At 40.4% G+C, this 21,919-nt stretch overlaps 1 protein-coding gene across 1 annotated transcript in view; it reads right to left on the bottom strand.

The window, feature by feature from the left end:
- Positions 1-21,016, bottom strand: part of CRYBG1 (crystallin beta-gamma domain containing 1) — a gene marked incomplete at its 5' end in the record, with an annotated part of 164,128 nt that extends 143,112 nt beyond the window's left edge. The window contains one exon of the mRNA XM_084890515.1: positions 20,808-21,016. Within this exon, the coding sequence (XP_084746641.1) occupies positions 20,808-21,016 (209 nt within the window). The remainder of the gene's footprint in view (positions 1-20,807) is intronic.
- Positions 21,017-21,919: the final 903 nt, after the last annotated feature.

Raw genomic sequence — 21,919 nt, 5'->3', positions numbered from 1 at the left:
AAAACTATTCTTATTATTCCAGTCTGCATAAATTTCATTTACATATTGACGTATATTAAAGGATCAAGATTTTACATGCCTGCTGTATTTGGTTCTTCAGTAAATTATTATTATCACTACTTAGGCAAAGAATAAGTTTGGGATATGGGTTAAATATTAATAAAAATTATAAACAATGTAAAAAAGAATTTTAAATTCGAAAGACCTGGATTGGGCCCCAGCTCTGCTACCAGGCAGTGGGTGCCATTAGTAAACACTCTTGCGATTTCTGTATTCTACTCTCCATTGGGATAAATCTCTGGTTTTCAAATCTTAATGACTTCCATAAGAGGTTGGTTAAAAGGCAGACTCCTCAGCCCTACTCCAAACCTACCAAATTTGAATTTCTGGAGGTTGGGACAGGAATATGCTTTTTTCTTCAGGTGATTTTGTTTTGGATGTTTAAGCAATACATTTTGGGGAACACTTTACTAAAAGACCTCTTCACATACTTTTTTAAAAAAACCATAAAATTCTGATTCCATGACTAGGTCAAGTTGAATTTTCAACATCCTTTCCCAAAAAACTACCTAATCCCTCTTGATTTCTTATTTGCCTTTCATGGACATGGAGACATAGAAAATGATTGCAGGGATTTTCATTAGCCCTATCTAGATATCAAATAGTTAAGCAGATTACTTAATAGTAATATATAATTAAGTCACGTGACTTGATTATAATTTTCTTTTGCAATGTGGCTAACTCAAGGACAATGATTCACCAGGTCATACAACTTTTTTTTTTTAAGTATACTTTAATAAATATTTTTATTTCACAGAGAGGAAGGGAGAAGGAGAGAAACATCTATAATGAGAGAGAAACATCATCAATAGGCTGCCTCCAGCACACCCCCTTACTTGGGATCCAGTCTGCAACCTGGATATGTGCGCTGACCAGGAATCAAACTTTTTGGTTCATAAGTAGATGCTCAACCACTGAACCATACCAGCCAGGCAATAACACCTTTTTTTATATATATATAATAACAAGTACATGGATTAATAAAGATCTTCTGCTAGCTTCTGCATACCACTAGTACATAAACCATTTCTTAAAAACAACTTAATTTTTAATTTTGACCTAATGAAACATAAAGTTATATTTCTAACACATATTTTTCCACAGTATAAATAGCAATTCACAGAAAGATTGATTTTTAAAAGATAAATATATCTAGAAAGCAATAAAGCTTTCCCAACATTTTGGGTGATGCTGAAGGAACAAAAATGTAATGCTCATGCCAAACATCCTATTTCAAATTCTATGTCAAATCCCAGATGTTTCAAAACCAGTCAAGGATGCTGCTGACAGCTGGTTTAATCTTCCACCGAAATTGATAGAAAATTCTGCATTTCCTAACATGTTTTATAGCACCTCGGAGAATTTGCTTTCTCTATCAAAAGAGTTTCTATGAAACAAAATCTTATTCCTCATGGAGTGTCACCCTTTGCGTCACAGAGTCCTCATGGATGCTACTCCCTTTAAAGTACTATGTCCTAGGCGTGGCCCTCAAGTACATCCCACAGCTTGGACAACATTGACTGCACGTGTACTGTCAGCATGCCTTTGTGCAATGTCCACGGTCTACCTCCCAGATCTAAGGCTAATAAGCACTCAGGAGCCTGCTCCTCCCTGGCTGCTACACAAACAGGAAATTGCTACAGCCAAGGAGGACTTCAGCAGGTGCCCACAGTGCAGTGGTTTGGATGCACTGCTCAGTCTGGGCCGCTGTAATCACATTATGGCAGGCCCTGTAACCACCCATATCCCTCAGTCTGGGGCCAGTGGACTTCCAGCCACCTGGGGACTTTCTGGCCAATCGGAGTCCACACCACCACAGGGAGGAAGTGCCAGAGAACCAGTGCCTGCAGGAGCAGCCTTCGACCAGTGACTGGCAGAACTTGCAGCTCTAAAACCCCAATATCTCTCACCCAGGGATGTCATAGCTCTGACTTCCACAGTGACGTTTGGAATTTCCCTGGGGATTAACCTCCATTTACCAGCAGTGGAAATGAGCACGATAAGATAATTCCCCCTTTATGAGGTGGCCTCCCTTTCCTGCTCACCTCATCAGCCCAGGATGAGGTGATACGTGTATATCCTGAATTCCACCTGTATTTGAATGCTTGTCATGGAGACTGCTTCTGGGAGAACCCGCCTAAGACACCATCCTGAAGGGAACCTCCCTTCAGTAACACTCTCTTTCACCAAAAACGGTTTTAAACACTTAGAATTGGCTGGCATACAAATGTTGGGGATAACATTTGTCTCAGTTTGTTAATGTTTTTCAGTCTCCTCAACAGCATGTTGGAATCCCTAGACAAATAGAATATAAAATCTGGAAAGAAATCAATACAGCCCACTTTATCCTTTCACTGGTTCTTTTTTCTATTTAAGGAAACAGCTCCACAGATTAAATGATTTACCTTAAGTAACACAGCCAGCCAATGGCTGAACCAGAAGCAGAATTTATTTATTTTTTAAATATATATATTGTTGCCCTAACTGGTTTGGCTCAGTGGATAGAGCATTGGCCTGCGGACTAAAGGGTCCCAGGTTCGATTCTTGTCAAGGGCATGTACCTTGGTTGCAGGCATATCCCCAGAAGCAGATGTGCAGGAGGCAGCTGATCGATGTCTCTCTCTCATCGATGTTTCTAACTCGCTATCCCTCTCCCTTCTTCTCTGTAAAAAATCAATAATATATATTTGTTTAAAAAAAATAAAAAAATAAAAAAATAATAATAAAAAATATATATATATACACACACACACACGGACTGGCCAGCATATATCCTATATAATAAAAGGCTAATATGCAAATTGTCCCCTTGACCAGGAGTTTGACCAGCAGGCAGGCCACCCAACTGCCCATGTCTCTTCCCCCTGGCCAGGCTGGCCAGACCCCACCCATGCATGAATTCATGCACCAGGACTCTAGTATATATATGTATATGTATATGTATGTGTGTGTGTATGTGTATGTGTATGTGTATGTGTATGTGTATGTGTACACACACACACACACACACACACATACACACTGAGTGGCCAGATTATTATGCATTCAGAGATCATAATAATCTAGCCACTCAGTGTATATTGTTATTGATTTCAGAGAGGAAGGGAGAGGAAGAAAGAAATATCAATGATGAGAGAGAATCATTGATTATATACCTTCTGCATGCCCCCTCCTGGGGATCAAGCCTGCAACCCGGGCATGTGCCCTAACTGGGAATAGAACTGCTGAACCACTGAGCAAAGCTGGCTGGGCTGAATTTAGACATTTTGGCCACCTGCTCAACACTAAAGACACTATCCCTCAAACCTGTAGAGAAAGCAGTATGCTATTTTATTAAGTCAAAAGACACATTATTATAATACTACATAGTAGCCCAACATAGAAAATATCTAAGTCTTTGTATTTTCTAAATTTTTGTCATTAGTAAGGCATTCTAGGCTACAAATAGGAGTGTCTTCAGATATCTCAGTTTAAATTTTATTCTATTACACTGAATTAGTAAATGATGACCAAACATGCACAGATGTATACATCTTAAGAGAGTCTTCAAACAGCACTTATATGGTTCACCCTTCATGCTAGGTCTAAAGTAAATGCCTAACTCTGGCCATTTTCTCCTTTTCCCTATTGCAATTGTTCAGGATGTACAAAGCTTTTACTCAGAGGGGTACAGAAACTCTATCCTTGCCAACCTACCTCGTGATTTGGACAGCTCTCTGCTTTTCTCCAAGGGACATTCCTACTGAAAAGAGTGGGCATAACTACTTATCATTAGAACCAATTCAGTTTCCATATGCATTAGACATTATATTTACAGCTTGGCCAACCTTCCTGAAAAAAAAAATTATAAACTCAAATATGTGATTCAGAGCTCTTAGTCAAGAACAAACTTTATAAGGGAAGACCAAGTTCACTCCTCCTACTATAAATGAGGAATCTTACTGAGGCCCCAGGAAAGCCAAGTGGTTTTATGGAATAACTTAGCTAATAAGTAGAGATCCAAGTCTTCAGATGTCTGGTCTAGTTTTTCCCCAAAATTGTTATTATTCACAGCCTTTTATTATTCATCTACATTACTGATGCATACATCCAAAGGCTGTGATAGAAACAGCCACATCGCCTGACCAGTCTCCTCTGCGCTAGTAAACCATCAGGGGCATTTAGGTGCCAGTCCACTGGCCTTATGGTCACCACCAAGCTTTGATGCCTCCAGGGACTTGGATGTGGCCACAGTGGGTTCCTGTCCCATGCCCATGCTCTGGCTTTGGGGTCCAGAATCTCTTGAGAATTCAATCACAGATCTTTTCAAATCACAAGTTCCCCCTCCCCCCCAAAAAAAAAAAATTACTCTAAGAATATTTTAAATTGTCCAGTATTTGAATTTCCTAAATACATTGTGTTTAATGCTACTCAAATTTCCACCTAAGGAAAAAACTGAAGGTGCATGTTAGGGCCTGAACATGAGGAGCTCTGTCTGCGGGTGTGTGTGTGTGTGTGTGTGTGTGTGTGTGTGTGTGTGTAAGAGAGAGTAACAGCTTCTGGGGTTTGCGCCACTAAAGTTATGCAAGTCAGAACGGTGTCTTTGGTTATCAAACTCAGAGCATTAAAATGCCCTGGAGTCATCTGTCTTTCAAAAGAGCATAAAGTGGGTGAAGAGACAAACTTTAGGATTCAATAGCCAGTTATTTGTTATTATCAAAATTTCATTATTTTATACATGTAAGATTTTCTTAGGAATGTTATGTGTTTTCTGTTGTTTTTTAATTCTCACCCATAGATACTTTTTCCAATTGATTTCTAAAGAAAGTGGGAGGGAGGAAGGAGAGAGAGAGAGAGAGAGAGAGAGAGAGAGAGAGAGAGAGAGAGAACGCAATTAGTTGTCTCTCCTACTAGGGCTAGGGAACTTGCAAACAAGGTATGTGCCCTTGACTGGGAACTGAACATACGACCCTTTGCTTTAACCACTGAGAAAAACTGGCCAGGGCAGAAATGTGAAAAACTTAATATTTGTTCTCTCTCTCTCTCTCTCTCTCTCTCTCTCTCTCTCTCTCTCTCTCTCCCCACCCCCCCTTCCCCAAATCAATGAAAATATCCTTGGGTGAGGATTTTTAAAAATTTGATATTCGTAATAGTGTGATCTTTAGCTAGTATGCAAAGGTCAATATCTTATTCAACTAATCAAATACATATTTTTCAATGTCCTCTTCTACTTCAATACCATTTTGCTCCATAAACTTTACCCATGTTAAATTTTAAAAAGGAAAGAAGAAAGGACATTGCAGTAAAGCTACAAAACATTTTTCCCCCCTCTGTCTACCCTGCTGGGATATTTGTGGGGCACTGGCTAAATTCTGGAGTCCTGGGACATAGTCCTACCTCTCATTAAACAACGTCATGCCTCTGTTGCTTAATCTGCAGAACGAAGATGACCAAACCTAACTACCTCTTCGAATTATTTGGGAAGCCCAGGATGGGCTTCTTCTGTGACATATGTTGTATTTACAAGAGAAAGGTAACCTGGTAGCAGTACCTGAGAAGGAACTATGGGCATGTGTGTCCAGCTGCAACAATTCCCCCAGGCACGTAGGTGGCAGAAAACTGAGGTGAGTGGGGAAGAACGCTGAGAAGGAGGGGGCCATGCAGGGCAGCAGCAATGGGACCCACAGAGCTCTCTCCACACTTGACCCTGTCACTTCGCAGAGGGACATGGGTAGGAGTGCCCTATACCAGCTTCTGAGCAAGATTCCAGAGATAGGGAGGAATGGACAGAGAGGAGGTTAGGATGGAATAACGATAGGGAGCATCGACTACTGCCATGTGCCCACTCATTTATGAAAAGACCACAGGGGAAGAGAAGATCATTTTTAAGGCTTCCAGAGAGAAGTGGTGAGAACCAACGGATGAGTCATGGGGTGATGGTGCTCCTGCTGCCCAAGGCCTCAGGTTCTCACGGAACTTTCACACACTGCTTCAAAGGCGCCTCTCAGCTGCCTGGTTGAGGGCCAGGCAGGTTGTATCAGCCCCATTTTATTGATGAATAAATCCCCTGAGGAGCAATGAGTTCACAAGAATTGCCCAATCACCTAATTGGCAACTGAGAAATCTAGGGTTCAAATTCAAGCCCTCTCATTTCTACATCAGTGGGGTTTTGTTTTTGTTTTTTCCTCTCTGTCATCCTGGGTTATTGATAAATGGTAAGAAGTTCATATATTGGATTTTACATGCATTATCTTTTTTTAATACCCGTGGTAGAATATACTCATAGTAAGTAATTCATGTTTCTAAGAGCATGAAATATAATCTGAATATTAGATCAACAAAGACACTTCCTAAATTAGGTAAAATTTATTTAAAGAGAAAGAAGAAAACAAGGACTAGAATATTTGAGCAACCCAGGGAGTCCTTAGGTAAGCCTCAATACTCTCTATCATTCAGGGCTCCTGCTGATGATAACCCATAACCACAGAGTACATTATCATTTGGTTTAAAAGACCTGTGAAGTATTTACAGCCCTAGTAAGTTTGCTGACTGCTTTGGCATTTATTTGGAAACTTTATAGGCTCTGAGATTTAGAACTGAAACAAAAGTAAATGAAGTTAACTGTTTGCTATGTGTTTTGTTTTTAATTTAAAGACTAAGAGCATTATCACTCATAAATGGAAGAATGCCAATGACATGGTACCCATTCAGCTCACTGGATCCTGACTGCATTCTATAAGGACCAGGTCATGAGCATGCATGCAGATGAAGAAGGAATATACAAGTGGATTTAGAGGACTGTATATATGAATATGCAAGCTGCCAAGAAAAAGAGACAAAACAAACGGCGAGCCACAAAAATCCCTGAATGAAATGAGAAATGAAACAACTGAACCAATAATATTCAAATTAAGCAAGACAACTGGGAACATTTTACAGCTAAGGTGTCCTCCTTATCTTTTCAGGGGAGGTATCAAACACAGTTCATGGAAGAATTTATTGCTCCCTTTTCCCTGTTCCAATAGCAATCTTCTTATATCTTTATGAGAGTCCTTTAATTTAATCTATCTCCATTTTCTACTAACACCAGTTCAGACATGACCTAATTTGACTCCCCTACCTAATTCTGCAGTACAAAGACTCAAACATAAAATACAATAAAATACAATCCCACTTAGATTTAGATATGTCAGTCAGAACCCCAGCAGGAAACATAGTACATACAGAAAAGGATCGAAAGTGTTGAAAGAACTGACTACTATTTACAAAATGTGAGCAGGTGAGGGGAAATAAGTAAGGAATGGAAGAGCAACCCAGGGTCCCCCATACTAGGAAGCCATTACTACCCTGGACACAGAGGCAAGGGGAGGGAGGTAGTGCTGGAACTGACGAGATCTGAGCTATAGAAGAGGTTCACTCTCAGGGGCTGTGGCCTTCAATGGAATAACAAAACCACTCCCCCACTCTAGCATGACCTCCCACTCCTGTCCTCTCCTCTAACAGCTCTCATTGGCTGAACCTAACTAGAAACGAGAGGGCAGAGAGTTTGGTTCATGTAGTCTGTACATACAGCTACTAGTCCATAGAGGAGGGTAGAATGGATCTGGAAAGGCAAATAGAAATACCCTGAATATTATATATATATATATATATCTTCTTGGCCAAGGGTATTTTTCCATTGATTTTTTTTTTTTTTTTTTTTTTTAAGAGAGGGAAAAGTGGGGGAGTGAAAAGAGAAACATTGATGCTTCCCAAACATGCCCCAACCAGGCCTGGGATTGAGCTTGCAACTGAGGTAGTGCCCTTGACCAGAATCCAACCTGCAACCCTTCAGTTCTCGGGCCAAGCCTCTAACTCAGTGGTTGGCAAACTGCGGCTCTCGATCCACATGCGGCTCTTTGGCCCATTGAGTGTGGCTCTTCCACAAAATACCACATACCCTACGGTAATTAAGTTAATAACAATGTACCTACTTATATAGTTTAAGTTTAAAAAATGTGGCTCTCAAAAGAAATTTCAATCGTTGTACTGTTGATATTGGCTCTGTTGACTAATGAGTTTGCCAACCCTGCTCTAACCAATGAGCAAAACTGGCTAGGGCTATATATATCTTAATAAAGTGGAAAAATGCTTGTGCACGTCATAGCAAGCAATCAAACTCCCAGTCTCCCGATCAAACTCCTGAGGGGACACTTTGCATATAAGCCTTTTATATATATAGATGGTAAATTTGTCAAAGTAGCTACGGTAAATGTACACTACATCAATAAATAAAATTAGATCTTCAAGTATAAAAAACCTGTTCCCTGAAAGAGTCATTGCCCTGATCACCTCCATAGAATTGGACAGGACATTTAAAAAGTGGTATCAACCAATCAAGTTTCTTCAAAGAAGATAAAGTGATACTTTCAAGCCTAGAATCCAACTTATGAAAATAAACTGGGCACATTTCTCTATTCCTTTCCATAGTTCACATCATTCTCATTCCCCCCCATTAGCTCTTTAAATAGGTGTATATGGAAGTCTGTATTATGACCATTTTAACCACTAAAAAGATTATGCCTCCCCCACCCAAATAGGTCATTCAAAATAAAAACAATGATAAACAATAAAACAAATCATAATATTTTGAAATAACATAAAATTCCAGGCATGCCTTTGGTCAGGTAGCTCAGTTGGTTGGAGCATTGTCTAGAATACAGGGGGGGGGGGGGGAGGTTGCTGATCACCCTGACTGGTTTGACTCAGTGGATAGAGTATTGGCCTGTGGACTCAAGGGTTCCAAGTTCGATTCCGGTCAAGGGCATGTACCTTGGTCGTGGGTACATCCCCAGGAGGGAGTGTGTAGGACACAGCTGATTGATGTTTCTCTCTCATCGATGTTTCTAACTTTCTCTCCTTCTCCCTTCCTCTTTGTAAAAAATCAATAATATATATATATATATATATATATATATATATATATATATATTAAGGTTGTTGATCTATCCCCACTCAGAGCTCTTACGGGAAGCAACTGTTTGATGTTTTTCTTTCACATAGATGTTTCTCCCCCTCCCCCACCCTAAAAATTAATTAAAAAAACATATATTTGAGTAAGGATTTAGAAAAAAATTCCAGGCACATTTTTTTCTCTCTTTCTCCATCATTCCTGTTTTGCTGACATTGCAAGCACATGCTAAATTTACCAAGTGAGTACTCTGACACTGATACATAGGAAAGTAAAGTACTTGGTGCTAGAATGTATTGTATATATACATACAATAAGACGTATCTGTAGATACAGATGTAAATATAACCATTAATTAAGGGGCTTTATATGCACACACAAACATTGTCAGGTGGTCTTTGGAATTCCTTCATCAGTAACAGTGTTGAAAGCTCTCAAGATTTCTCAATCCTCTAACCCCTGTGTCTCTCAGCCTCTGCATATTTGAATATTTTCTCTTTTTCCTTATTATAACAGTTAGTCTGGAAACTTCAGTATTTTAATGGTGAATAGTGCAGCTCCTCCAGAAGATAAGATAATGAGAATCAGTCTTCCAACAATTGGACTTGACCTGGTTTGCCAGCCAGGGCCCTAGGGCCTCACACACAGCAGGTGTCCATAAATGTTTGTTTAATAAATGAATTTCACTAGAGCAGTTTCACTCTCACATTTACTTTCCTTCCTGAGTGTGGCAAGACACAGTCACTGAAGACCACATTTCAAGACCTCTTTTGAGAGAGAGAACCTTTGGGCAGTTATTTGAGTCACAAAGGAAAAAGGCAAACCTGATGCTTCAATTACCATTATCACTCGATAATTGTTTTAAAATTAGAGAAAGTAAAATAAATAAATAAGATTGAGAAAGTTGAAAATAAGAAGAACTGAGCAGAAAGTGTGGTTTAAGATAAAGTAGCAGATTTCTAGTTGTACTCTCAACAGCACTAATGATTATAACAATTTATGCTTTTAAATAACTATGGTAAGTCTAAATACCAGAACATATACATTTCTAGGCTAGTATAATGGAAATAGAAATTTACTCTCTTCGCTGACCTACTATGAGTTGATTCTGTGTATATAATACTCATAGAAATTTATGAGTATTTTTCAATGTAATTTATTAAATCACTCAAATACATACTAGTGAAAATAAAATTCAATTTTGAGATCAATGGGCACTAAAAGCTACCTTACTGGCTCCTATAAAGACAAAGATCAATTAAAGGGTTTTCATGCTTTTTTTTACACTCAACTCTCTAGATCTCGTTTTTCAAGTATACAGTATCTCCTATAAACTTGAAGTATTTGCTCACCAGCATTTTTTTTTTTTTTCCTCTTTTAGGGCTGTGATTAATTCTTAGGCAGAGTGAAAAACGATCACATTTTTCACCCTAGATTTCTTGGCATTCTCTGAGTCATCACAGCAGCAAGTTTTAAGACTTTGTGGCTTTGAGAGGAGATTGGAAATCAGGTGTAACAAGTTTAGTTAACCCTTTACGGACTGAGTCACTGATTCTCAGAAGAATGATCAAGCATTCCTGTGGAAAGCCAGTTGTCCATGGATTTCCCAATGCACACAAATTCTTCGTTCCTGCATAATCTCCTTCTCTACAGTGGGCCAGATAGGGTGCAGATAATAAAAAAAGGAGAAATGCTTCCTTCCTGGTTATTGAGAGGGTGATCGCTCTGAGAGTAAATGGATGACCATATTTCTATTGGATGTGTCTAATCTTTAGCCAGCTACCTCTCACACACACACACACACACACACACACTCACACACTCTCTATCAGTAGTTCATTCAATGATCTTTAGTTTTCTCAAGGTGCACTGAAAATATTAGGAGCCTTGGGGTCAGAAAGAACTGGGTTCAAATAGAGCACTTGTTATGTATTCACTAAATCAGCTTGGACAAGCTGTGTTCAGGTTGTGTTTTCTCAAATGTAAATATGGGGAACGCAGAGCTCCATGGAGATTAGCTCTAACAGAGAGCTATTGTGAGGATGTTCTGAGACAAGCCAAATATGAAAGCAACTGTCACATACTTGGTACTAGACAATTGTTCATACCCTTTATCTTGTTTATTCTTGACAAGTTTATGCTAATTTACAGGAGAGACTGGAGATTATCTAGTGGAATCCTCCTCCTCTATTCCCCCAGGCCACACCCATTTTCCTCAGAAAACATGCCCAAACCCAACTAACTGGCTGTCACTTTTGCTGTCTGTTGATCAGCTATCGAGTGGCATGAAGATGAAAACTGGCACTCCTCTTAGTGTAACGCCACTGGCTTTGTAAACCTGTGAAATCATAACCAGGCAGAGACAGGCAGCCAGGAACCCGGTAGTGAGCGAGGAAGGTGACACATCTGTCCCTGAAGAGCTTCTCTTGTGGGAAGGAAGCAGGTGATGAGGAAGGAGAGGATGTCTCCCTGCATCTTCCACAGTTACCACCGACACCCAGACTGGTTGTCTCCTTATGAGCATAAAAAAAGAGCTTTCAATAAGAGTGAAACCACAGGGAAGGGTACACTTCAGTGCCGACAATGCACTACCTACTAAGACGTTTAGGTCAACATACTTGAAACTTCTCACAGGGTGAGATTAATAGAATCACAAAATACCAATTGGTAAAAGTCAGAATTTGGAACAAATGCCAGGCATTCATTTGTACTTTGCTTTTTTCTTGGGGGAAAAAAAAGCCAAAATCTGGTTTTAGGCTAGCTTGTTTAAACATGTTTACCAACTCATCTGGGGAATACCAAGGGCTTGTTTCCATCCCAAGCATGTTCCAAGGTAGGATTCTTGATCAATATTTGAGTGTACCCCAGACAAAATAGTTTGGGCTACACTAGACAATTGTTCTAGATAATAAAAGAGAATCGTTTTATAATCCCACCTTGGAGCAACTATATCTTCTTGTTCTGCAGATAATAGCAATGTAGTTCCTGGGAGCTAACCAGCGGAGAGGCAAGCCAATAATTGCAAGGCAGTAGAGCCAAGATTGGCTGGCAAGGCCTGGGGGAGCCTCCACTGCACAGGCTTGAAAAGGGCCAGCTCTGGGGTTTGCACATGCCACTCATGATAAAGGAGACCCTGTATTTCAACGAGAATGTCAACAGTTTGCTTGAACCGTCAGATCTTTTTCAAACAGCAGATGTAAAAAACTACCAAGCTGTGCTTTCATAGGATGTTTATGAACCCATCAGTATGATCAAAACATTTAAATAATAGATAAAATATATTACATGTCACAGCATTACTTCAAATGCCATAAAGGGGATTTTTACAAGGGTACAATGTGGATAGACTCTATAATTATAAATGATATTTTGTTATAAAATAGGGCATGTGCAAGTTTAAAATTTTTTTGAAAACATGAATTACGTTATTCTAAAGGTGTTTTTTTGTTAGTTAGTAGGTGAGTACTCATTAAGCAGAAACTCTGAAAGTAACCCATATGTTGCAACCAGACTACGGTGAATGCACCGGTTGAATAACTAGAAACTCAATTGATGGACCAGACAGCCTCATAGTTGTTGGTTTGTGAAACTAGAGGAAGATTTCTAGGTGAATAGTCACCAGGAAGTTAAATGAGTCAGTTAGGCTCCCTTAAAGGTGGGTAGAGGTGAGGAATAGAGAGGTACAGTCTATAATCCAAGAGAACAAAAAAACAAAAATAAAAACAAAAATCAGCTGACTGGAATCCAGAAAACCTGAGTTTTGGTCCTGCTTCCTCCACCTGCCTTCTTTGAACTTCAGTTTCCTTATCTATACAATGTGGGTGTGGGCTTACCGCACACAGCCATTCTGAACCTCAGGTGAGGTAAAATATCAGCCATGGTTTATAATCCTTGACGTGTAAGGGCAACTTAAGGTGAAATGTGTATTTGTTGCCAGGGAATTTTTTATGGTAAATTGGGAAGGAAAACCAAACGATTCGAGCAACAGGACTTCTAGAGACTTAAAGTTAGGGCTGCTCCTAGTCTGAGTAGAAATTATAATTTCCCCCCCCCAGAAACTATAAATTCTGAGGGCCACCTATCTGGCTACTTATCCTGACCGTGCATTCTGCTGGCTGTGCCAAGGCCGAGGGAGAGGAAAGGAGGTGGACAAACAACCCCACTTCTGGATACGCTGCTTCCTGGCAAAGCTGGAGCAGAAAGCCCGCACTCGGCATCTAGACACAGCACTTGTATGTCATGTACACTTGAGAATTTCTGCTTTAAAACTGTCTTCCAAGATTTGATAGTATTTATACTTCTATGAATTTACATATTTTCTCTTTACTACTTAATATGGAAATTGTCCAGCACCAAAAATTAACTTGGCTTTCTACATATATCATAATTTCTGCTTGTCAGCTCTAGAGCCTAACTATACTTAATGTGGATAGGAAAAAAAGAAAGAAAGAAAAAAAGGCAGATTAACCACAGTGATGTCAATTTGTAGTGATTAACCACAGAACTCAAGACCACCAGGTGGGGAATCCCAGCCCCAACCTCTATGATGGTCAAATTACCATACGTCTCTGAGATTCATTTTCCTCAACATTGGGATAACAATAGTACTTATATCTCAGAGATGTTATAAATGAACTGTAGTGAGTTAATTTTATAAAGCACTTAACATACACAGTATCTGATACACACAGTATATGTTAAGTAAACTGCATCTTTCAATGAAATCTTGATGGAAAACAATATTTTTGTAGACATGGTCTAAAGTTCTCAATATAAACCAAATGTGTCCTCTCTTTTCTTTTTCTTTTTTTAATATCTTTTATTGATTTTTTATAGAGAGGAAGGGAGAGGGATAGAGAGTTAGAAACATTGATGAGAGAGACACCGATCAGCTGCCTTCTGCACACCTCCCTCTGGAGATGTGCCCACAACCAAGATACATGCCCTTGACTGCAATCAAACCTGCGACCTTTCAGTCTGCAGGCCAACACTCTATCCACTGAACCAAACCGGTCAGGGTTGTCCTTTCTTTTCTTATCTTATTCATAGAGCATATTATTTTGACCTTTGATTCCAGACTGCAAGGTAAGTACTGTCCAGCTAGAAAATTCAAAAAAATATAGGAGCTTATTGCTTATTGACTATTGCTTATTGACTATTTAGAAAAAGAAAAAAAGAGGTAAATTTTGCATAGTGTCTTTATGTAACTGTTTGTCAATTCTCTTATTTGAGCTGTTGAGATGACCTTCAGGATGCCATAACCTCAACTTCTAATAAACGAGACTCAGCTAGTGTCACTGGCTTGAAATGGCACACAGCAAGGATAACGACAGCAGCCAACTCTGCACCACAGAATATTATGCCAAGCCCAACAACAACTTACTTTTGCTCATTTAATTGCCATCTATGGAAAGGTGAAAAAAAAAAAGGCACTTGTTAATTCTGTTTCCCTTTTCTGTGTTAGCTACAGGTTCAATCTGGACTCACTTTGTGTACAGCATGTTGGTGAGAGTAGCTGGGGACATTGCAAGTGAACTTTGAGTTCTCTGCCTCACATGTATGTCCCTGGGATCTCCTGACACTTTGTAAAAAATGGTTCCTTGTTAGGAAGGGTCTATTGCCTCACTTCCACTGAACAGGTCAATCTAGGAGATACACAGGGCTGCAAAGACAGCACTAAGCAAGAGTTCATTCTCAAGAACGGAGACTTCTCATAAATGTGAATCCACAAAAGTAGCTATAAATGAGATAATGAGACTCATAAAGGGAGTTCTAAATGAGCTAATGAGACTAATAAACTGACTGGCCTTTCTGGCCAAACTCCCCACAAGTATCAGACATTCATGCATACTTTATCTGGAAAACTCACTTCAGGACAGAATGTTGAATTCACATTTCAATCCTCTCCAGGGTAAAAGCCCACAATTCATTTTTCTAAAGTGAATATGTGGAAAGACACCTGTTGGGTGTGCCATGCGATTTGGTAAACTAAACGTAGGTTATTTTTAAAGAAGAACACCTTGCTTTGAGAACATAGGCAATGCTGGACTCTCCTTGATAGACTCCCAAACCATTCTGACACAGATTGAGTAGATGCCAAGTTAGTCATGTACCAAAATAAGGACTTCTCTGCCTCACTTACATGGATCGTTAAACCTGTCAAGAATCACTTTTTCAGTCCATAATTTTAGAGTGTCAACATGATGTTTGCTTATCATTTCAGCCAAGATTTTCAAACCAGTGTGTTACATTCCAAGCACAGTCTTTACTTCTAGGTGCCAAAATATGACAAAAGGATTGAAATAATATAATATCAGGCTTTAGATATTTTAAGGAACTGAAGAAAATAATCCTGAGTAAGTGATTCTTTATTTGTTTTAAATACCACTGTGAAAATACAAGTTTCCATAATTTTCCTTTTGGTCCATCTTAAACTGGATATAGTGTAAGATGATCATAACCTCAAGAAAACCTGGAGCCTTTGATGATCTCCACATCAGAAAATAAAAATTCTCCTTAATAATTCTACATTAGTAAACTTCTTAAGGAAAGAAAAAAAATTGTTTGCTTCTTCAGGATAATCCTTCTGAGCTCAGTGTACTAGTATTTGGTTAAATCCTTTATTTCTGCACTTAATGCATCATATGCTACTTTAGTCACTTCTCTCCATATGCCCTATCCTCCACTGGGATTGCAAGTTTCCTAAGGATTATCTCTTATTTCCTTGTTCTATTTCCCAGTGCCTGATACAGAATACATGCTCAGTAAGTGCTTGTTAAACATAACAAACTTTATGTTTTTAAAAATTCGATTGATACCTTTAAAAATTTTGATTGATGCCTTCACTGGTATGGCTTAGTTGATTGGAGCATCATCCCATACATAGGAAAGTAGCAGGTTCAATTCCCGGTCAGAGCAAATACCCAGGTTGCAGGTTCGATCCCCCATAGGGAGGCAACTGATAGATGTTTCTCCCTCCTCTCTCTCTCTCTCTCTCTCTCTCTCTCTCTCTCTCTCTCTCTCTCTCTTCCTCTGTCTCTAAAATAAATTAAAAGTGATTTAAAATTGTTGTGATTGATAATCATTTCAATAAGATACCCCAAAAAAAAAAAAATCTGTACCATAGAATGATCTATCATTAATCCTAGAAAATTTCTATGGGTCAAATTGCATTGTGTTTCATGAGCAGGATCTCCAAGTCTTCTAAATAATAAGTATAACTTGAAATGGAGGTTAAGCAGTTATTTGATAAAGTACTTCAAACTAGGCATACATGCACACTTCAAAAAATCTTCTTACCAGGCACAATTTTTTTAAAATTAAATAATCTTTTTTTTTCTATATTGATATTCCTGAAACACAAATGATCCCTTAGGTATAGTCAAATTTTAAGACAGATATGTGCTTGTTTTGTTTTAAAATATGTTTTTGTTGATTTCAGAGAGAGGGAAGGAGAAGGAGAAAGAGAGAGAAACATCAATGGTGAGAGAGAGAATCATTAACTGGTTGCCTCCTGCATACCCTCCCACTGGAAATAGAGCCTACAACCTGGGCATGAGCCCTGACCAGAAATCAAACCATGACCTCCTGGTTCACGAGTCAATGCTCAACCACTGAGCAATACCAACAAAAAAGATTTATAATTAAAAGGTAAAAAGGAAACCTAAGCCCAGAAGTTCTACAAAAAAATACCCAAAAGCATTTACATCACTTGTATATGGACTACAGGGATTATGACCAGAAGTATAGAGGGTAGATAAAGTGGTATAATGACAGAGATAAGTGGCAAAGAATTATCCTATTCCAAACTTAGATTCCAAAATCATTTCAGGAGAAACTTCTCTTGCATCAAGTATAAAGTTTCTCTGAATGCATAAAGGGCATCCTTTATAGACTAACATGGACATCAAAGGTGGTTCAAGGCTGGACAGACCTGAGTACAACTTCTTCTGGGCTCTGAAGTTTTTTAACTCCATTTGCAAAGTAAAAATGCATTTATTAATGCTACTGCCATTACTATGACAACATGACAATTACAACCACTATCACTTCTGCTCCTACCTACTTCGGCTGGACCCTATGCCAGGTGTTTTACACATATAATATCAAATCTTTATAGAACCCCATAAAAAATTGCAGTTATTTCCATTATACAGGTGAGAAAGCGAAGTTAAGACTGAGGCTTAAACAAAATTTATCCAAATGACAGAGGCAGATTTCAAACTGAGTGTCCAATACCAGGTCTATCCTTGCTTTTTATTGGATCATCAGGCCCACCAACTACTTGAGTTTGGCTCTCCTGTAGGAAGCATTAATGCTTGCTTCTGGGTGTGGGGTTCAATTCAGTTCCAGGGTGATCATTTTTAATGTACTCCATTGACCTTTGGATAGGGCCTCATTTCTAATCAAAACAACATGGAGTGCTTTAATTAATGAAAATATAAAGGAAGTACCATTTTGGTCATATAGCATAAAATAAACACATTAAATTATTGCTCCAAAGGTGGTATAGGCAAGATACTAACAAGAAAAAGGAGAAACAACTCCCATTGATTGAGTGTTTACAATATGCCAGTCACTGTTTTGAGCACTTGACATACGGCACAAAAAGGTTAATAACTGGCCCAGGATGACATGGCTAAGTATCATAGTGAGAAGGAGAACAGGAACTTAAAACCAGACACAGAACTCTTGCTCTGAATAAATTGTTTACAAAACAGAGTATAATTAGAAGCCCAATAAATGACAGTGCCGCTAATGCCTGCAAAGAAAGACTGGCCATAGCCCACTGTGCCCTCTCCACACACAACATTGGGCCCTGTGATGGCAAGAGACCAATGGACTAGACAAGAGATGAGGCTGATCCAGGAGGACCATGGCTCTCTTTCTATGAAAATATTAACATGTTCGCCAAAACCACGCTGAAGAAAACCTTTAAGGGTGAATTTTAGGAAGAGAGGCGGTCATGTTCAAATTACTTTATGTAAAGAAAGAATACAACCATCATGATCTTTAGGACATCCACACTACAAGCCACAAATATTTGCAGACTACTGAAATCTAACATCAATAAACTTTGAACCACCATTGGAGTGGTAAGCTCTTCTAGGAAGAAAAGCATTTCCCCTCATCTAACCCTATTCTTTCCATTTCTTCCATTAGATCTTTGTATCTATAAGGATAATGACGATGATGGTTTTACATTTCCTGAGTTTCTATTTTGTGCCCAGAAGTGTGATAAAAGTTTTACATTTAATAATGTAAATACTTATCTGATATTCACAAAAGACTTACAGAGTCATCATTACTATTTTCTATAATGAAGAAACCGAGACCCAGGAAGGAAACTTGCCCAAGGTCACAAAGACCTTTCATTTTTGTTCGATCTAAAAGCCCATAATAGTAATTGTATATGTGTAGCCACCTGAGAGTCCCCTCCTTATGCAGAAACAAAATCTACAGGACACTCTGCACCTTCTAGCCAAGTTCCATCACCTCCAAGTCCTGGGCAGAAATGAATGGAGCCACACTGGCCAAAGATTGATCAGAAATCTCAGTGCACTCTGACCACCTCTTCAGACTAAAACAGGTACATTCCCTCATAAAGATGATCTAACAAGAAAAATATCCCCAAGACAGACCAGTATGTTTAGTTTTCAGAACATTCGTTGCTACAAAGTTCATCATAGTTCTGATGGAAGGAACAGAGTGCTTCAAGATAGAACTAAAACACAAGAGGCTCAAGGAAAGAAGCAAATGCTCCTAATTCAAGTTTTAGTCTAAAACATGTTTGCAGTTGAACCTGGAAGGTGTGACTCAGTAGTTGAGCATTGGCCCATGAGCCAGAAAGTCATGGTTCAGTTTCCGGTCAGGGTACATTAGGGGTTGTGGACTCAATCCCCAGTAGAGAGCATGCAGGAGGCAGTCAATTGATGTTTGTCTCTATACCTCTCCCTTCCTCTCTCTAAAAATCAATAAAAGTATTTTTAAAAATAAAATAAAATGTATTATCCTTTGAATTAATTGTCCATAGCTGTGACTATTGCATTTTGATAGCCAGAAATGATGGGACTAGGTCAGATAAGAACAACCACTATAGAAATGTTTAAAATACTCACTGAGGTAGTAGGGAAAAGACTTCAAAGTTGAGTACATCATTATTAAGTAAAATATTTTATTAGACATTTCAATTCATAAATAAGCACAGTAAACCTTTGAATAGATAAACGTATCTTCTATTACAACCAATTACTATGATTGATGATAAAATATGAGGAAAAATAAAATGTCTTTTAACACTCTTCTCTCTACCCCTCCTCCCCTCCCTTTCCCCCTCCCGCCCCTCCCCACACACACACATACTCAGACCTCCCGGAACCACTGTGCTTTCTCAGGAAGTATTATGCTCTTCCCAGTGTTGGTGATGCTCATAGTGCAACCTCTGCCTCCAACTCCCTTTTCCCATCAGCCACCCTCCTCCAGGAAATCTCCATGGATTCCTTCCTCTGTGCAAACATCAGTCAAAGCATTTATATCATGGTTTAATTTTTGGTCACAAGAGACCAAAAATTCTTTGATGACAGAGACTGCTCTCATTGTTTTTTATATCCCAGCACTTAGTTAAGACTCTCAATAAAATGTATACTAAATGAATGAAAATATATTGCAAAATTAAGAGCTTTTTAGAAATAAAAGGTAAAAATGTCTGAAATGCAAATCTGGCACAGTTTTATTCTGGTCCTCATTGTTCATAAGCATGTGTTTTAAAAACACACACACATACTAGTACTTAACTGTCCTTCCCTAAAAACATTTTATAACTCCAAACCACATGGATATACTGTTATTTTAAACTGATTTATTGTCCAACAACTGTATGAATTCAGACAGTATAACTGAATAATTATACATACAGAATAAAGCCACCACAAAATTATGGTGCAAATTTATAAAGTACAATGACAATTACACTTCCAATAGGTGCTGCGTAGTTCTGACAATGACTCCCATAAGAACAAGCCATTTACCCTTCGGTCTCAGGTTCTCTGCCCATAAAATGGGGGGTACCCATCCTTGCCACTTCTCCATTCAGGTCTTGTAAGGACGATGGAGATGCATCCTAAGAGTGGGCGTCTTCACCAGGAAGGCACCATTACCAAACGTGTTATGTGACCCCAAGGTAGAGTTCCCACTATCCTTCCTTTTGGCAATCACCCTCCACTGCTCTGTGCCCTCGCCAGCAGGGTGATAGTGTAGACCAGTGGTCGGCAAACTCATTAGTCAACAGAGCCAACTATCAACAGTACAATGATTGAAATTTCTATTTGAGAACCAAATTTTTAAAACTTAAACCATATAGGTAGGTACATTGTTAGTAACTTAATTAGGGTACATCTTCAATCGCACTGTATGTGTGCGCCCGCACGTGGTATTTTGTGGAAGAGCCACACACTCAAGGGGCCAAAGAGCCGCATGTGGCTCACGAGCCGCGGTTTGCCGACCATTGGTGCAGACCCTTGCATGCATTTGTTGACAACCAGAATAAAGTCTAGGTCAGTGAGAAACAAGTTTTCCTCGCTGGTGCTCGGTCTGGATCAGAAAGCCGAGGGGCTTAATCCCCCCCAGAGGCCACGACTGCGCCCCTCTGGACCCCGTTTATACCCGCGCCCGGTGAACCGGGTCCCCGGCCTTTGCCCCCTCCGTCCAAGGGGGTCCGGCGAATTCAAGGGTCGGGGTAGCCGGAAGAGATGGGGGAGAGAAAAGGGAGGAAGAGGGGGAAATAGGAGGGAAGACCGGAGGGCTGGGGCGCACAGCTTACCTGGCCTCGCCGAGGGGCGCCGGGGGCGGGTGCGGGACAAACACCCCGCAATCCGACAGCGGGTGCGGGACGAACACCCCGCAGTCGGACGGCGGGGGCTGCTGCTTCTTCTTGGAGCGCCAGAGGTGGAAAGAGGTGTGCTTCTTGGAGGAGGTCCTGGGCGGGGGGCTCTCCCCGGGGTCTCCCGGAGGCGGCTGCGACAGTGGCATCTTCTCGTCCGCCTCCTCCGCCCGCCGCTCCGCCGCTGCTGCTCCGTCCGCCGCCCGGCCCTTGTGGAAGAACATACCTGGGTCCGGCTCGCCCGCCTTTCACAGGTCGGTCCCCGCCCCCTCGGCTGGGAGTGAGGACGAGGACGGAGCCGAGACTGCACTGCAGCCTGAGACCTCGGAGCGGAGAGGACAGCCGGGCCGCGGCACAGCGCCCCCGCGTGGCGAGGGCGGCACCGCGCGGCGGCCCAGGTGAGGCGCGCGCCGGGAGCCGCAGGTAAGGTTCACGGGGTCCCCCGCCTCCCGGCGCGCGGCAGCTGCGGGGCAGCGACATCTACTGGAATCCTTGGGAACTGCGTCTCCTGACACTGCATGGTTTGGGAACTAGAGGGCGGCTGTTATCTCTGGTGCATGTGCCAGCTGTCGCAGGCGGAGATGTTGGCCGCTAGCGACCTGTGCCAGGCTGGTGGGATAAGTGGCTTGGCCATGAGTCCCGCCTGCAGAAGGATGGGAGGGCGCATCCCGTGGCCGGCCACCCCGCAATTATGACTAGTCCACTCTGGCCTTTGGGTGGCTTGGGCAATAATATCATGCTGGGTGGCTTCCGTTTCTGTTTGTAAACATGAGTGCCAACTTCTCATCTCTCCCTTTAAGAATCTAAATAATTAATTTGTACTTACATCTCATAAAGGACAGAAGGATTAAAAAAACACAAAAGGTGATTAGGCATATTCCCCAGTTCCCAAAGAACTTAATAGGTCCCTCGCAGTGAATTAAATGCCAGTCCCATTAGGTTCTCATCATCTGCTTTACGGTTAATGATTTTCTTTATTAACTTCACAATTGTGGTTACATAGCAAAGGCAACTAATATTTAAGCAAAGGAAGTACATGAGCAACTATTTGG

Source organism: Pipistrellus hanaki (assembly GCF_964339955.1).
Source record: "Pipistrellus hanaki genome assembly, chromosome: 7".
Classification (NCBI taxonomy): domain Eukaryota; kingdom Metazoa; phylum Chordata; class Mammalia; order Chiroptera; family Vespertilionidae; genus Pipistrellus; species Pipistrellus hanaki.
Note: the sequence above shows the minus strand (reverse complement) of the source record. Positions and strands in the feature narration are given on the sequence as shown.